This window comes from Aotus nancymaae, unplaced genomic scaffold (genome assembly GCF_030222135.1).
Source record: "Aotus nancymaae isolate 86718 unplaced genomic scaffold, 86718_ANA_hifiasm-v0.15.2.pri h1tg000022l_1, whole genome shotgun sequence".
Lineage (NCBI taxonomy): Eukaryota > Metazoa > Chordata > Mammalia > Primates > Aotidae > Aotus > Aotus nancymaae.
This window is the reverse complement of record NW_026988435.1, coordinates 43,066,607-43,085,616: the sequence shown is the minus strand read 5'-3', so window position 1 is coordinate 43,085,616 and position 19,010 is coordinate 43,066,607. Positions and strand designations below refer to the sequence as shown.

Here is a 19,010-nt window from a genome sequence, read left to right as displayed (position 1 = left end):
CTATACATAAATAAAATTGACATTAATTTTTGTATATTGATGTCATATCTTATGACTTTGCTAAACTCATTTTATAGTTATAGCAACTTTTTGTTTATTCTTTTTGATTATGTAGAAAATCATGTTATCTGTCAGTAAAGACAGTTACACTCTTCTTTATCAATCTATATTCACTGAATTTCATTTTCTTATTTCATTGTTCTTATTAAAGTCTCCAAAACAATGTTAAATAAAAAGAGTGAGACCATAAATCTTTGTCTTTTTCTTGATCTTTAGTGGAAAATAACTCAGTCTTTCACAATTAAGTATGATGTTAACTGTAAGTTAGTCACAGACAACTTTTATCTTGTTATTTCACTCTAGTCCTAGTGTTCTATAAAATTGTATCAAGAATAGACGTAAAATTCTATAAAGAGTCTTTTCTTCTGTCATGTCAATTGAAATGATCATATCATGTTCCTTTTTGACTTGTTGATATGGTGAATTTCATTGACTAAATTTTGACCAACTTGGCATTACTGGAGTAAACTTCACTTGGTCATGATGTATTATTCTTTCACGTGTTGAAAAGTCTCATTTAGTAATATTTGGTTAAGGATTTTCTATGGTCATTATGGATTAGGCCTGTAGTTCTGCTTTTTGGTAAGATGTTTGTCTGATTTTGGTATCAGAATAATGCTAGCCTCATAACATCATTTGTAAAGTTTCCCTCCTCTTGTATTTTCCAAAAGAGTTTGTGTAAAACTGGTATTATTTCTTTTTTAAATGTTGAATAGAATTCACTAATGAAGTAATTTGAGCTTTGAATGTTCTTTGCAGGTTTTTAACCACAAACTTAATTTATTTAATAGATATAGGACTGCTGAGGTTATCTATTTTTTCTCAATTAATCTTTGCTAGTTTTTAAAAGACAATTTATCTCTTTAATCCAAGTTGTCAAATCTATTGGCACAAAGTTATTCTTAATATTTTTCTATTATCCTTTTAACGTAAGTAAGAGCTATAGTAACGTCATGTTTTATTGTAGCTTATGTATGTCTCCTCTCTTTTTTTCTTGATCAATCCAGCTAGAGGTCTATTTATTATAAGCTTCTTTTCAAAGAACCAGCTTTAGGTCTTACTGATTTTCTCTATTGTTCATCCATTTTGTATTTCAGTAATTTCAATTTTTCCCTTTATTGTCACCTTCCTTCTCTACACTTTAGATTGTATTTCCTCTTTTAGTAATAGCTCCTTAAGATGGACTTAAAGATAATTGACTTATGATTTTTGTTTTCTAGTGCTGGCATTTAATGGTACAAACTTTTGCCTAAGCATTTCCTTTAGCTCCATCTCACAAATTTAATATGCTGCTCTTTCAATTTTATTCAACTCAAAATATTTGTTTCTAATATCTTTGGTGATTTCTTCTTTACCTATAAGTTATTCAAATGTGTATTGTTCAATTTTCAAATATTTGGATTTTTTTTCAGATGTATTCTGATTATTGATTTCAATTTTAATTTTGCTGTGGAAATAGAACCTACGTTGTGATTTTTCTTCATATTGCATTTGTTGAAATTTGCATTATGACCCACAATCACAATGTTGTCTCTTTTAATCACTGTCTTAGAATGTTTAGGCTGTTATATAACAAATTACTGTAGTCTTAGTGACTTACACAACAATTTATTTCTCATCGTTCTGGAGGCTGAAGGTGTGAGATTGGGGTGCCAGTGTGGCCAGGTTCTGGTGAGAGCCCTCTTCCAGGTTACAGACTATAGTTTTCTCTTTGAATCCTCACGTGGTGGAATGAGAATGAGGATTCCTTTTATAAGGGCACTAATCCCATTCATGAGGCCCCACCCTCATGACTTAATCAGCCCCCAAAGACTCCATCTCCTAATGCCATTCCATTGGACATTAAGATTTCAACGTGCAAATTTAGGGGATTCATAAACACTCGATCCAGTGTAATGATTGTTTCCTGGGCACTCAAATCTAATATGTACTCTGCTATTGTTGGATGTAAAATTCTATAAATATCAATTAAGTCAAATTGATAGTAGTATTAAAGTCTTCTATGTTTTAAATGTTTTTTCTTCTGCTTTTTCTATTCTCCTGAGACTATAATTACTAAATGTTAGAATATTTAATATTGTTCCAAAGCTCTGGGATAATCTATTCTGTATCTTTTACAATTTTGTTTCTTTCATTTCAAGTTGGATAATATCTATTGATCCAATTGTTTTTCTCTGCTGTGTCCAGTCTCTGATAAGCCCCTTTAGAAATTATTCATATCTAATAATGTGTTTGTTGTTTCTATCATTTTATTTGCCTGTCTCTTTCTTATAGCTTTAATATTTCATCTGAGTTTCTCTATCTGTTCATGCATACTTATACTTACTGTAAAATCTCTGTCCAATTGTTTCAGCTTCTCTTGATATGGTTCTGTTGACTGTTTTTCTGACTATTTTCCTTTTATTGCTTTTTTGGTGTGTGTCTCATAACTTCTTATTCAATTCTAGCCATTGTATTTAAAAAGAAAAGTAGAGGCTGAGATAATTTATAGTTATTTCCAGTTCTTCTCATCTGATTTTATGCACATAACCTCTTCCTTCCTTACTGTGCCAAACGTGAATTAGTTTATGTAGCCCATCTCTCTTCAGGGCTCTTCTTTGCATCTGAGTTTACCTATTTGCTTATGACTTTAATTTTCTGATTCGTTCAAATGAAAGGAGATTTTGTAGATTAATGTTCCTTTTCTGTTGTTAGAATGAAAGTGAAATTCTTTTGTGCTTTCTACGTTCTTATCAAAAGTGGAATTTGTTTTTCAAAAAATTCAAGTTGTTGGGCAGGTGAGGTGGCTCACGCCTGTAATCACAGCACTTTAGGAGGCTGAGGCAGGCGAATCACCTGAGGTCAAGAGTTCGAGACCAACTGGTCAACGTGGTGAAACCCCATCTCTACTAAAAATACAAAAATTAACCAAGTGTGGTGGCGGGCACCTGTAATCCCAGCTACTCAGGAGGGTGAGGCAGGAGCATCATTTGAACCCAGGAGGCAAAGGTTGCAGTGAGCTGAGATCCAGCCTGGGTGACAGAGTGAGACTCCATATCAAAAAAAAAAAAAAAAAATCAAGCTGTAAAATGTCCCCACTAGTAATTCTATTGTGATGGGAACCCCCTGTTGTAGGGATTCTACTTGATCTCTTTATTCAGTGTGAAAGGTTCCCTTAGGTACATTATCAGTTTCTCTCATCTCTTTGATGGGGCTAAAGGCCAGCTGCTGAGAAATCTAAATCAGAAACACGGGAAAAGAAAGCACAGCCACAGTCTTTGCCATTGTCAGCTCTAGTGAGACCAATATGCAAGCTGTCATTAGGGTGGGGAGACAGTGGGAGGAAGTGTCTCCCCTTCTCCTGTCTCAGATGCAAAGTCTGAAGTTTCCTGCCTGAGGCCTGTGGAGACGGCCGATGTGTTCAGCTCCCATGCAGGTTCATGGACCAGGGAGCTAGCAACTTCTCCCTAGGGCACGTCCTTGGTCCAAACTCTGAGCTTCCTCCAGGAAGTCCCCAGACACTTAGGCCAGAGAAGAAAAATGCCCTGGGAGAATCTTTCAAGGCCTGAATCACATTTTCCTAGCCCACCCAACTCCCACAGGCCAGAAGCAGGCAGCATGGCAGGTCCATCAAATCACCATCTTCCCAGAACTCTTCTAGGACCTTAATAGTCTGTTTCATTATTTCTAAAATCCTTTTTTTTTTTTTTAAACACAGTTGTGTATCAATCCTTCCTATGAATCACATCGCATTCATTATAATAGTATATCATATCCATGCCATTCCCTCCTTGCATGTAAGCACTCTGAGGAGAGTGGTGTTTCAATTCTGTGCTGTCTTTCTGCAATAATCTGATATACTTATTTAAATAACATTAAATGATATTAACAGTGTATTGTGTTTCTAGACTGGAATATAACCACACTTAGAGAGAAACCTGCAATATTCCTATTCTCTTTGTAGCATCAGACATGTGCAGTGAGCAAAGACTTCAAATGCCATGTCCCTGGAGCACTCCTTGTTTACATTCATATTAAGTCCCTGGGAACACAAGGAATTTATTTAGCACCGTGAGAGTTGTCTGCTTCTGTGGTTGTTCTACTGTGATTTCTTTGAATAATTTATCAGCTACTTAACACTCATCAAATTTGGCTTTTTATGTAGAAACTATCTGTAAGCTCTGTTAGTTTTTATCTCAGAGTCTGAAATACTGTCATTTTAAATAAATGCTTTCTCTCTAAAAAAGAATTTTAATGTTGAAGGAAAGAAAGTAAATCCTGGTATATCCTGTGACTGCCTTATGTGATCAGTGTGAAGTATCTGGTGCTTCTCCTTTTGAGTCTGGGTGTCCTTGAACTCATTGTCTCCCCATACTTACTCAGGTTCACATCATTGCTCCTCTTTTTCTGTCTCAGGTGCTGGGGTTCCCCAGTTCCAGCCAATTGCCCTAAATGGTCGAATCCAAGTTCTCAGCAATGGGTCATTGCTGATCAAGCATGTTGTGGAAGAAGACAGTGGCTACTACCTCTGCAAGGTCAGCAACGATGTGGGCGCAGACGTCAGCAAGTCCATGTACCTCACAGTTAAAAGTAAGAGAGAAGAAATGCTTCATTTTACCTAGTTTAAATACATAGGTCTTTGGGGGCTTCCATTTTCAACTGTCTCCATACATACCTGTTTAAAATCAAAACAAAAGAGGACCATTGGTGTGATATAGCTGGGTTTAACGTTTTGCTATTATGGTAACATGGTTGAAGAGGATGATAAAAGTCCAGCCAATTGTTGACAGCATGCCCAGGGCCCCTTGTGTTGGGGCATGAGCCACATTCTTCTCTGCACATCCTTCTCTCACATCCGTTGGTATGGGCTCTGGGTAAGCTAGCAGATGAGTAGGTGTCTGCCTTTAGCACCCACCTTACCACCCTGTTGATTTTCCTGTGGAAAACCCCAATACATGGTCTCAGATGTGTTCTTTACAAAGCCTTTGGTCATGCATTTTGTAATTTGCAAGCTGGCTTGTCCATGGATTTCCTTTTAAAAATCATTATAAAATCAAGTGGCTAGAAACGTCATTACCAAAACCAAACAACTACAAGACAGAAATGTGTTGCGCTAGGCTTGATGTTGGCACTGCTGGCCCAATTTATAGGAAAAGGTGCCTTATAATGAAATTATTTTCATACAATTGGTAACTGGCAACCAAGGAAAGGATGTAAAGTGAACCAACTTTTACTGAGTCATGCTTATTAATGAATTACGGTGCATCTAGTTTACAGCGAATGGCTTATACCCATTTGTATAATTTTCTATTGAATGAATTGTGATTTCTTCTTGATTACAAGGCTTTATTCGGACTCCTCTCTCACTTTTCTTTTTCACATAAGGAAGCATTTATTTGAAGTTTAACATGAAATCATACAAATAAAATACATATAAACAAATCCACATGAGTCATAACACAGATAGCAAAGGACAAAGTAAAAACAAAGAAAACTAATTGGCTGCTATATATAGTTGGACACAATTGTGTCTTGTACACTAGAAAGTCTTTCACAAAATAATCATCTTAGATCAACAGAAGACCAGTCTTCAATGTCGTCCTGCAAGATGGATGACTTTAACATCTCCTCCTCTTTTGTCCAGTGTTCTCCTTTAGTATGGCTGGTAATTGTTTTGGTGATCGCCACCCCTCGAGATGCCTTGCCGTTAGTGCTCTGTTGGCCACTGTATCCCTGTCCATGTCCGTGGTTCCCATAGTTATACTCAGGGTAATCATATCCACCACAGCCACTATAGTTTTGATCACCACCATAGGCACTATTGTATTTTCCATATCCTTGATCATGATAGTTATTAAATACCTGGTTCGGTGACCTCGGCCACCACCCCTCGTACCACCTCGTCCACCAGCTGCAGCACCACTGCCACCTTCTTGTTGTTGCGTTGCTGCTTGTATCCTCTTTGGGTTGTGCAACTTTGATTTCACACTTCCCAGAACCAATTTGATGGTATCTGCTTTCTAACAATGTTTTGGCTGGCTCTTCATAGGTATATGTGGTAAAACAAAATCCCCTTCTTTCATTTGTTTTTGTATCCATGGGAAGTTCAATGTTTTCAATCTCTCCAAAGGCTCCAAAATATTCTTTAATTTGTTCTTCAGAAGTCTCCTGGCTCAATCCACCCACACAAACCTTTTTGGGGGGTTCTTTCCCTTATAAAGCTTTGGCCCTTTGGGGATCTATCGATTTGCCATCCAGTTTGTGTTCTTTCAGTTCCAAAACCTTATCAACACTAGCAGCATCTTTGAAAAGCACAAAGCCAAATCCTTCACATTTTTTTTTTTTTTTTTTTTTTTTTTTTTTTGAGGCAGAGGCTCACTCTGTTGCCCAGGCTGGAGTGCAGTCGTGCCTTCAAAGCTCACTGCACCCTCGAACTCCTGAGCTCAAGGGATTCTCCACCTCTGCTTTCCTAGTAGCTAAGACTGCCAGTGTCTGCCACTGAGCCCAACTATTTTTTTTTAATTTTTTGTAAACATGAGTGTCTCACTTTATTGCCCAGGCTGGTCTCAAACTCCTTTCCTCAAGTGATCAGCCCCTCTTGGCCTCCCAAAGCACTGGGATTACAGGCATGAGCCACCATGCCTGGCCGTTGAATTTCCTCTTTTTTCTTTTTTAACTTTAATTCTGCTATGGATAGTTTGGAAAAGTGTCTACCGTAAGATTTATTAGAAGGATAGGATTTAAAAGTAACATTCACTGGGCTGTATATATTTGTGTGTGTATGATATTGAAAGGCTAGCTAAACAGACAAATATCCATTGTAACTCACTAAGAGTTTATTTTAGTTATTCCACTATTTCCAACAGAATAACAAAACATCTAAGTGTTTATTTATTAAACTTTTATATTGTGAAATGGATTATAATTCTGAAATGGGGTTGTTTTGAAATGTATTTTGCATATACTCAATACCAAGTTTTCAACTTTTAAATCATATACTCTGGAGGAACTGATTTGTAAGAATTTGATAACAAATTGTTGTATCCTTTTAAGAGCTGAAATGGTAATTTTTAAAAGTTATAAATTGATGAAATAGCATGGAAACCCAAAATCTGAGGAGCAATGTTGACCAGAATTGTTCCATCTCTCTCCAATGGAAAAAGTGTATTTTGCAGTTATTTTAATAGGTTTTAAATGTATAAGACAATTTTCTAGTCCATAAACACGTATCTTGGATCTAATATATATGAGACCCTATGAAGGCTGAAAGTACAATCAACTACAGATCTTACCCTCACGAATGACAGGCCTCATGTTTTGGAAGGGGAGATAAAAGGAAAAAGATAGAGGCCACTGATTATAATACAGGGTGAAGAGTCACATGGATCACGTCTGTGACTTTCAGAAGAGGATGGAAATGTTGGCTTGAGGGAATTAAGGAAAGCTTCATGGAAAATAGGCTTAAAGAGTAGAAGGTGCCCCCATGTGTCCTCTCTCCAGATCTCTGTAGTCTGTGGTAATTGTGCAGCATCGGGAAGGACTAAGGGGATGAGCTGGCCCCTGCCCTCTGGGAGTTTTTGCTCTCTGGGGATAATTGGGTGTGTATATGTCCAATTGCAGAATACACAACTGGTGGAACAGAGCCCAGAACACCAGGGTGCATGGAAGAGGGTGTGATTTGCTTCTGTTTGTAGAATCAGTGGCCATGTGCAAGGAACTGAATGTCTGTGTCCCTTCAAAGTCCATATGTTGAAAACTTACCCCCAATGTGATGATATTAGAAGCTGAGGCCTTTGAGAAGTGATTGTGTCACAAGCAGGGAGCCCTCAGGGATGGAATTAGTGTCCTTACAGAAGGGACCCTAGAGAGCTCTCCTGCTCTCTCTTTCTGCCTCGCGCGGATATACAAGCAGGTGGCAACCTGGAAGAGAATACTAGAACCTGCCCCTGTTGGCAACCCAATCTCAGACTTCCAGCCTTAGAACAGTGAGAAATACATTTCTGTTGTTGATAAGCCCCAGTTTGTGTGGCACTTTGTTACAGAAGCCCCAGTTGACTAAGAAACTACAGAATGAAAAGATACAGCATCTGAGTTCAGTCTTAAAGACACACAAGCCTTCAAAGGGCAGGACTGTTGAGGCTAGAAAGGGTGTTCCGGGAGAGGAGGCAGAGAAAGCAGACACAAGAAACTGAAAGGCACCAGGCAAGAGTAACTCTCTGTTTGAATGTTCTGAAGTACATGGAGGACATGGGAGAGGAGAACATTTAAAGTGAGCACACTTGAAAGAGAGATGATGGAGTTGGCCAAATTTTAGATTCTTAAACTAATAGAAACTAGCCATGGAGAGCTGCATTTAAATAAGGTAAATGCACCTCTCCATAACTGTTTGTCTGAGCCTATGCAATATAAGAACTATGCCATCTTCATAGAGTTAGCATGAAAATTAAACAAGAAAATGCATGTGAAAACATGTTGTAAGATATAAGATACTTTAAATAAGTGTTCTAATACATACATAGAGTGAGTGATTCTTTGGATGGAAAGAAAGAGAAAACATATATTGATGTCGCTGTGCATAGGCACATTTCCAGAAAGTGATTCTGAAAAAAACAAAATTAAAAGGCCAGAGCCTGGGAAACAGGGGAAAAAAAACAAGGACTTCCATGGCCCATGGGGGGTGTTTTCATTCTTGTGTAATACTTACCCAAAGCTCAGGCCTGGAGTAGTGTCTTTAGAAACTCTAATGGCCAATGTCTTTTTCCTAACCCTGGTTGTTTAAGAAAAGTCAGTAAAATGTTTGAGGATCTCAAACTGAAAAAAATAAATATAAAGGAGAGTTTAGTGGTCTAAATAAACACATTAAGTACTCTTCCCTTTCTATAACTCATTAAAAAAAATGGGCTGCAAATATTTCTAAATTCAATAGGGGAGGCCTCATTGTCTAATCAGATGACGTCAGGAAAGTAAGACAGCTGCTCCTGCAGGAAGTCTGGACTCCCAGGATGGCTGGTGCTGGCTATAAACATAATTTAAAGACCCCAACTCTCCTGATGGGACCTGCTTCTCGGGGCTCACTGTGGGATCCTGGGAACCTGCATGGATGAGTCTCCTATATGGGAAGTTTTCTTACTGCTTTCAAGAAACATGACTCCAAAAATAAAGCCTTTTAACAATAAACACCCACCACATGCACACACATAAACACACACACACACACACAAACATACTTCTTTTTGTTGTTGTTAACTCAAGCATAAGGAGGCCACAAGCAAAGAGGAAAGCAGGCAAGCATGTATGGAATTGCCATGGAAAGCAATCCATGGGACAGAAGGTTACTGCACGAGAATCTTTCCAGCTCCGTTGGGCTTCCTGCCTCTGAGTCTACACTGTCATGGCAATTCTGGTTTATGTTTTACTCGAAATCATTATCATGTGAGGTAACAATTAGGAGCCTTGGCACAAAAGGCAGAGGGAGTAGGCTCTGCTTGCAATCAAATTTGGCCTCTTATGATGACATCCTACCCTATGCTCCAGGCGGATCAGGGCTGCAGAAACTATGCCACACATGTGCCTCTTCCCCCAACCAGAGACTGCTTGGCACCCAGGGAATGCCTTTATGCAAAAAAAAAAAAAAGAAAGAAAAAGAAAAGAAAAGCTCTGTCAATCGAGGAAAATAATGAGACAAGGAGACAAGTCTCAATCATTTTAGGATATTTATTTGCCAAAGTTAAGGACTCACCCTGGAGATAGGTCTATTCTTTTCTCAGAGTATGATTTTGAGGGCTCCAAATTTGAAGGGGAAAGGGCGGGATATTGAGAAGTACACAGTTTTCACATAAACAAAAGGGGTAGAGGAAAAATGTGGGAAATGTGCATTTCACATAAGATAACACAGACAAAATGAGGTAGGGGAACAATCAGTTACACATTTATGTCTGGTGGGCAAGGTGACTGCACCTGTAAAGATAAGCTATCAATTTGCATTGCCATAGTGAAGTTTTAACAACTCACCAGGAATTTCCTTGTGAGCAAATATTAGGGAGGCATGTAGCTTTTCTTCTTGCAGTAGCCATCTTACTTAGGAACTAAAAGATGGAGGCAAGCTTGCGTGACCCAGTTCCCATCTTGACTTTTCTCTTTGGCTAAACGAGTTTGGAGGGGTCCCAAAATTTAATTTCCTTTCACAGCTCTAAAAAACCACTGAATATCTTAAATGATAGCCATCCCTAAGGTTTGCCTCAGGTGCCCAAATTATATCCTCCCCGCTCCCAACTTTCTCCCACTGGCTGATCCGAAGCCTCGTGTTTCCAGGAACACTGGTTTCAGTGTGAACCTGTGGCCCATGGTGAACCAGCAGCTCTTCTTTTGTGGGCTGCTCTGCATCGGTCCTTTCTGATCCCCGCATGCGGCACAACAGACCACTGCTTATCAATCAGGGGCAGGCGCTTCCCTGGAGAGTCAGTTACTCTTGGAATCTAATGAACAGCTCCCATAGTCAACCCGTGGGGCTCCAGTCCAGCCTAGGTAATGTGGTCTCCCTCCTCCATGCTGAATCCAGGCAGGTCTGTGGGTTATGATGCCCAGCAGATCTCTGACTGTCAGAATGCAAGTGCATGTGCCAACTCACTCAGCTCTGACGGTCCGCAGGGTCTTGGCTATTTCTGGGCAGATCTCCATGTTGTGATTTGACCTCAAGCCACTCTCAAGCCCTGTCATTGCCAGGGTGGATATGTTGGGTTTGACATATAATAACCGATCTCCTTTCCTGTCAAAAGAATCCGTATCTATGCCTGGATAATCCAGTCAACCTCTTTTACTTTCTGCCCTCACCCACTGCCATAAGGACCCACAAATCTTTAACCCCTAGTTAGCTAAATAGAAATCTCCAGTCCCTGTAGCATTGCTCTGAGATACTTCTTGGAGGAGGAAGCACCACAAGCCCAAGCTGCCCCGCAAGGTGAAGCTTTGGCCACCTTCAATCAACCCTGTATGTTTTCCAGGCTTCTTATGATCACTCAGACAGGCCATTGATCCAATCACCTCCCACCAGGCCCCTCCTCCCACACTGGATTTACAATCAAACATGAGATTTGCGTAGGAACACAGATCCAAACCGTATCAATCATCATTTCTGAATGATAGTGTAAGGCCTTCCCAGACATGACAAATTAGTGCCTGAAATAGAATATGAGGTGTCCCAGATTTAAAATCTCCCAGCTTATGCATTTTACTAAATTCACAGTCACCAGCCCTCCAGCACCACCCCCAACAATTCATCCTGCACATATGCAACGCTCAGATGCCTCCTGCCTCCCTCTCAAGTCCAGTTGCCAGATATGTCTGCAACTTGGCTGGGAGTTTTCCAAGGAAGGGGTCTCCCGCAGGAGCTTGAGAGGGACTGCAGCTGTACCAGTGCTTCGATTTTGCACTACTGCCCCTCAGAACTGTTTGAGAATAAATTTCTGGAGGCAGAAGCAGAAAATGGGAGGAATCTGCGAAAAGTAAGTGTGGTGGACGGGATGTCACTCAGTGAAGGAAGCCCCTCAGCAGCTGCCACGCCCTTTGTAGGGTGTCCTGAGCTCCACGCAAACATACACATTTCACTTCCCAAGTCAGTCTGAAATTCCACCAGCTAAAGATTCTCTGGGGTAAACAAGGAATTTGTAAAGCAGGAGGGTTAATATAGCAGATGCAATTTGTTCCCTGCTCCAATTTCAATTTCCCTCCTTTCTCTGTGTTAAAAGTTGAATTATTTCCCATCCACACCCTAGATTTATAGGTTGAATACCTAACCTCTAGTACCTTAGAATGTGACCATATTTGGAAATAGTGTCCTTAAACCTTGCAGATATAATCAGTTAAGATGAGGTTCTACTGAAGTAGGCCGAATCCCTCATCCAATATGACTGGTGTCCTTATAAAAAGAAGAGAATCTGGATGCAGACACAGATGGTGAAAACGTGGGTGGGCAGAGACAGAGACAGAGATTGGAGTTATGCTGCCACAGGCTAAGAGACACTGGGCAAGGTAAGGAAGAGGTCTCCCATAGAAGCTTCAGAGGGACTCCAGCCCTGCCTGAACTTTCATGCTGAACGTCTGGCTCCCAGAAAGGTGTGAGAATCAATTGCTGTTGTTTAAGTGCCCAAGTTTGTGGAACTTCATTACAGCAGGCCCAGGACACTGTACACTCAGTGACATCAGAACTCTTTTGTGGTCTTGTGTTGGAGGGAAGCCTTCCATAAGCCAGATCACCTGCCTAAGCAGGAGAGTCCAAATCCATCAAAGCCACCGGGTATGAGCCCTGGCCAGAACCCATCAAAGGCAGCAGCTCCCTTTGATTTAAGGATGGGCAGCAACCAGGATTTGAGCAATGAAATGTAAAAACAGATCTTCCTAGGAGTTTCTGGAAAAGATGTCCGTATTCTTAATATGGCACTCTGCAAGAGAGGTTTGTCTCATTTAATTCTTGACCCCATAATGCCTGGCAGTACATGAGATGACCTGGGACTTTATTGCTTTTGCTGTCTAGGCCAAAAAGGGTCAGGGTTTTCACATTTGCAGTTGGAGGCATCCAGACTAATCAGGTAAGGAGACAGCAGCATCGCCAATTCATGGAGTGCAACTCAGCCACAGTGCTCCCCTCGGTAATCATGCTGAAATAAACAGCTCTGAAAGAATAAGGAATTTGATCTGGATTGAGAAGCTGTAGGAATCTGCAGTTCATGCCTCGGGCTGGGACAGAGCAGCTCCATGGGAGGACAGTTAAGGTGGATGGCAGTACTCGGACCTGGGCACATCTGGTGGCTCAGAGCAGGGAGGTCATTACCTGGTGAGGGAGAAGGATAAGCCTTTTAAAAAATTACTGGAGACAGCAAAAATCTCATTTTTCCCTTTTATTGTTCTCCTCCTCCTCCTCCTGCCTCTCCTCCTCTTCATTTTTGAGGCGCCCTTCTACCAGGCAACTAAAACTTATTTTTTCTACTTTGGGGTAATTGCAGCTATCTCAATGTTTTTCCGTTGATTTAAGGTCCTCCCTGTACCTTGGCCTTCCCCTGTGGCCAGAGGCATCAATGCTCCACGCTCTCAGTCAGCCATTATCCTCCACGCTGGCATCTGCCGAGACGGCTGCCCTCCCATTTGGTCCTTGGCTGTGGGGTCACTGCTTAGCTCCCTTGGAGTCTCCTCCTGTCTTTTGGCTGCCCCTGGCCAGAGCCACCCACTTGCCCATCAGCAGAGTTCACTGAGCACCCCCTATTGTCAAGAATTGCTCTACACCCTGCACACTCTGACCAAGACCAAGTATTAGTTCACCGTCACGCAGCACATATTCCCTTGAGAAGAAAGACATGCAGATGGGTGTATAACATAATGCCTGGCAAAGGATAGAGTGACATAAGAAATCAAGGTGTGCATACATCTTGGAGAAAGCATTGCAGGCAAATGGAATAGCATGGGCAAAGGCTGAAGGGAGAAATCTGTTATGTCTGTGGAGGAGAAAGAACCCCATTTGCTTGGAATGTATATATATGTGTGTGTGTGTATTTGTGTGTATTTGTGTATATTTGTGCATGTGCGTGTGCATATGTTTGTATGTATACACATACAGTATACATAGACACATATAATCCAGATTTTTTTTTTTTTTTTAAGAAGGAGTTTCTTGTTGCCTAGGCTGGAGTGCAATGGCGCAATCTCAGCTCACTGCAACATCTGCCTCCCAGGTTCAAGCGATTCTCCTGCCTCAGCCTCCCAAGTAGCTGGGATTACAGATGCCCACCACCAGACCCAGCTAATTTCTGTATTTTTAGTAGAGATGAGGTTTCACCATGTTGGCCAGGCTGGTCTCGAATGCCTGACATCAAGTGATCTGCTCGCCTCGGCCTCCCAAAGTGTTGGGATTACAGGCGTAAGCTTACCTTTGTGTTACAGGTGTTCATCTTTGTGTTACAATTGCCCTACAGTATTTGGTACGGTAGATGCTATACAGGCTTGTAGCCTAGGAACTATAGGCTGTACCATAGAGCCTCAGTGTGTAGCAAGCTATCCCATGTTTGTGTAAGTACCCGCTATAATGTTCACACAAGGACGAAATTGCCTAACACCACTTCTTAGAATGCATTCCTGTCGTTGAGGCTTAACCGTATGTGGAAAGATTAGTCTATCCAAACTGTCTGCCATTACAGCAAGTATGAAACATTTCATTCTACTTTATAGTGTTTGATCTACAGGTTAAAAATTGTTATGTACCTAAACATAACAGCTTTTTCATAACATGCATACAAAATAATTATGTCTCCCAAGAGTACAAATGTTCTATATTTGTCATTTAACTCCTTAATGCTTATGGAATTTATTGTGATGGAAATTATGAGTAGGAACTAGTATCTTTGCCAAATTATGAGCAGGAGCTAATATCTTTAAATGGTTAATCTGTTGTTCTAACATAATTTGTTGAACAGCCCATCCAGTCTTTATTTTTTGAAAGGTCAATTTTGTTTTAGGGTGAGATATTTTAGAAGATGGGTGCTAAAGTAAAACTTGGTTAGTTCTGCCAAATATTAGCTGTGTACCATGAGCAATTCATCTCTCTGTGCCTTTGATTTTTAATTCTCAAATTACCTCAGAGTACTGTTACAGGGCTTAAATGAATAAATGTAGAAATACAAATTTCCTGGGATGAAGGAATGAAGTTGGGTCCCTCCTCACACCATTTACAAATATTAACCAAAAACAAATTGTATACCTAAATTTGAGCTAAAACTATATAACCTTTAGAAGAAGTTATTAGAGGAAATCTTTGTGTCCGTGAGTTAGGCATGGTTTCCTTGCTATGGCACCAAAGGCATATGCTACAAAGGGGAAAATGCATGATTTGGACTTAGTAAATATTAAAGCATTCTGTGGATCAAGAAAATGAAAGGACAATCTGGAGAATGGGAGAAAATATTTGTAAATCACATATCTGATAGGGAACATATATCCAGAACTCTTACAACCCACCAGTGAAAAAACAAGCAGCACAGTTTAAAAAATGGACAAAGGATTTGGAAAGACATTTATCTAAAGAAGGTATCCCAGTGGTGAAAGATGCACAACATCATTAGTCATAAGGAAACTACAAATCAAAACCACAATGAGATACCACTTCACACTCACTAGGATGGCTAAAATAGCTTTAAAAACACAGCCATTATTGAAAAGGTTGTGGAGAAATTGGGACCCTCATACCTTGCAGATGGGAATAGAAAATGGGGCAGCCACTTGAACAGCAATTTGACCATTTCTCAAAAACTTAAACATAGAGTTGCCATATGACCCGGAAATTCTGCTCTTAGGTACATACCTAAGAGAAATTTGTCCACACACAAACGTGTACATGAATATTTATAGGTACATTATCCATAATTGCTAAAAAGTGGAAATGACCCAAGTGCCCATCAACTAGTGAATGGATAACAGAATGTCGTATGTCCTTTAATGGAATATTATTCAGTCATTCAAATAAATGCAGTAGTGATACGTGCTACAACATAGATGAACCTTGAAAACATTCTGCTAAGTGAAAAAAGCTGTGTACAAATGACCATGTATTATTTGATTCAATTTATATGAAATGCTCCAAATAGGAAAATTCATAGAAAGTAGATTAGTGTTTGCCAGGAACTGGGAGGAGGGGCAATGATAGCCATTGCCAATGAACATTGAGATATCTTCTTTAGATAAATCTCTTTCCAAATCCTTTGTCCATTTTTTAAACAGTTTATTTATTTTTTCATTGTTGAATTGTAAGAGTTTTGGATGTAAGTTCCCTATCAGATATGTGATTTACAAATATTTTCTCCCATTCTCCAGACTGGCCTTTCATTTTCTGACACACAGAATGCTTTAATATTTACAAAGCCCAATGAGTATAAGGTTCCATTTGGGGTGATCAAAATGTTCTGGAGTTAGATATTGGTAATAGTCGTACAACTCTGTGAATATACTGAAAACCACTGAGCTCTAGTAAGCATAAGAACACAAATTTTCTCTTGTAAATTTGTTTAAGTTCTTTGTAGATCCTGGATTAGCCCTTTGTCAGATGGATTGCAAATATTTTCTCCCATTCTGTAGGTTGCCAGCTCACTCTGATGATAGTTTCTCTTGCTGTGCAGACGCTCTTTAGTTTACTTAGGTCCCATTTGTCCATTCTGGCTTTCGTTGCCATTGCTTTTGGTGTTCTAGTCATGAAGTCTTTGCCCGTGCCTGTGTCCTGAATGGTATTGCCTAGGTTTTCTTATAGGGTTTTTATGGTTTTAGGTCTTACGTTTAAGTCTTTAATCCATCTTGACCCAAACACCACATGTTCTTACTCATAAGTGGGAGTTGAACAATGAGAACACATGGACACAAGTAGGGGAACATCACACACTGGGGTCTGTCAGCGGTGGAGGGGCTAGGGGAGGGACAGCATTAGGAGAAATACCTAATGTAGATGATGGGTTGATGGGTGCAGCAAACCATCTTAGTACATGTATGTAACCTGCATGTTCTCCACATGTATACCAGAACTTGAAGTATAATTTTAAAAAACACAAATTTTATGCTATGTGAATTATACTTAGATAAAGCTATAACAAAAAAATAATTCCAGAATGTTTAGCAACTTCTAATGGGATTGTGTGACCATTGTTAACAGTTTTAACTTTGAAGTCAGATAATCTGGTTTCAAATCCCAGGTCCACTTCTTAGTTATGTAAACTTGGGCAACGTTTTTGAGCTCTTCCGAGTTTCATGTTCCTCAACTGCAAAATGGAGTTATGAGGGTTAAATGATAGGATATTTTGACAGCAGAGTGCCTTGCCAAAGAATAAATTAAAGGTTTGATTCAGTAGATGCTTCATATCCCAAATGCTCGTGTATACATTCGCATTGATTTTTTTAATGTCCACACAAGCATCAGGTGATTTAAATAAATCGTATCTTCATAATATGTTAAGGTTATGAAAAGGAAAGATCTGCCTCTCCCTCCAACCCTCCACCTGTAACCTTTCCCCTTACCTGTTACTTGTTTTTTTATTTTTTAATTTTTTCTATTTCAACAGCTTTAGGAATACAAGTGGCTTTGGTGACATAGATGAATTGTATAGTGGTAAAGTCCAGGATTTTAATGGACCCATCATCTGAGTAGTGTGCATTGTACTCAATATGTAGTTTTCTATTCCCACACCTCCCTCCCACTCTTCCCACTTCTGAGTCTCCTGTGTCCATTATAGCGCTCTGTATGCCTTTGTGTGCCCAAAGCTTAGCTCCCACTTATAAATGAGAACATGCATTATTTGATTTGTCAATTCCTGAATTACTTCAGGAATTATGAAATAAGTTAGAATAATGTTGCTTAGAATAATGTTGCTGCCAAAGACATTATTTCATTATTTTTATGGCTCAGTAGTACTCCATGGTGTGTGTGTGTATGCATATATATATATATATAGTCTTCATCATCTGATGGACACTTAGGTTGATTCCATATCCTTGCAATTGTGAATTGTGCTGTGATAAACATAGACATGCGGGTATCTTTTTGATATAATGACTTCCTTTCTTTTGGATAGATACCCAGTAGTGGAATTGCTGGATTAAAAGTAGATCTACTTTTAGTTATTTGAGAAACCTCCATACTGTTTTCCACAGAGATTGTGCTAATTTGCATTCCCATAAGCAGTGTATAAGTGTTCCTTTTTCAATACATCCATGCCAACATCTATTGCTTTTTAACTTTTTATTAATGGTCATTCTGGCTAGGGTAAGGTCATATCTCATCGTGGTTTTAATTGGCATTTCCCTAATGATTAGTGATGTTGAGCAGTTTTTCACATGTTTCTTGGCCATTTGTGTATCTTCTTTTGAAAATTATCCATTCAGATTCTTTGCCAACATTTAATGGGATTATTTGGGATTTTTTTGCTGATTTGTTTGAGTTTGTAGATTCCAAATAGTGGTACGTTGTTGGATGCAAAATTTTCAAATATTTACTTCTATTCTGTAGATTGTCTTTTTACTTTGATGATTATTTATTTTGCTGTGCAGAAGCTTTTTAATTAGGTCCCATGTATTTACTTTGTTTTTGTTGCATTTCCTTCTGAGGTCCTAGACCTAATTCTTTGCTCCAAAAGAGTTTTTCCTAGGTTTCCTTCTAGAATTTTTATGGTTTCAGGTTTTAGATTTAAGTCTGTAATCCACCTTGAGTTAATTTTTTTATATGGTAAGAGATAGGAATCCAGTTTCATTCTTCTATATCTGGCTATTCAATTTTCCCAGCACCATTTATTGAGTAAGTTGTACTTTCCCTAATTTATGTTTTTGTATGCTTTGTCAAAGATCAGTCGGTCGTAAATATTTGGCTTTATTTCTGGGTTCTCCATTCTGTTCCATTGGTCTATGCATCTACTTTTATGTCATTACAATGTTGTTTTAGTTACTATAATCTTGTAGTATTATTTGAAGTTGGATAATGTGATTCTAAGAATAAATCTTTTTGCTTAGGATTCCTTTGGCTATTCTAGCTCTTTTTTGGTTCCCTATGAATTTTATGTTTCTTTTTAATTTTGTGAAAAATGATGTTGGTGTTTTGATAGGAATTGTATTGAATCTACAGATTGCTGGACATTATGGTCATTTCCACAATACTGATTCTTTCAATCTATGAACATGGGATGTATTTCCATTTGTTTGTGTCATCTACAATTTCTTTCAGCAGTGTTTTGTAGTTCTACTTATAGAGATCTTTCACCTACTTGGTAAAGTATATTTACCAAGTGTTTTAAAAATAAAGTATTAGATGGCAATCATTAAAAAATCTGGAGACAAGAGATGCTGGAGAGGATGTGGAGAAATAGGAACACTTTTACGCTGTTGGTGGGAGTGTAAATTAGTTCAACCATTGTGGAAGACAGTGTGGCGATTCCTCAAAGACCTAGAAATAGAAATTC

At 39.2% G+C, this 19,010-nt stretch overlaps 1 protein-coding gene and 1 pseudogene across 1 annotated transcript in view; one reads left to right on the top strand and one right to left on the bottom strand.

The window, feature by feature from the left end:
• DSCAM (DS cell adhesion molecule) overlaps positions 1 to 19,010 on the top strand; it is a 760,400-nt gene that overhangs the window by 511,556 nt on the left and 229,834 nt on the right. The window contains exon 11 of the mRNA XM_064380165.1: positions 4,456 to 4,629. Within this exon, the coding sequence (XP_064236235.1) occupies positions 4,456 to 4,629 (174 nt within the window). The remainder of the gene's footprint in view (positions 1 to 4,455; positions 4,630 to 19,010) is intronic.
• LOC110567987 (heterogeneous nuclear ribonucleoprotein D-like) lies at positions 5,693 to 10,422 on the bottom strand (annotated as a pseudogene).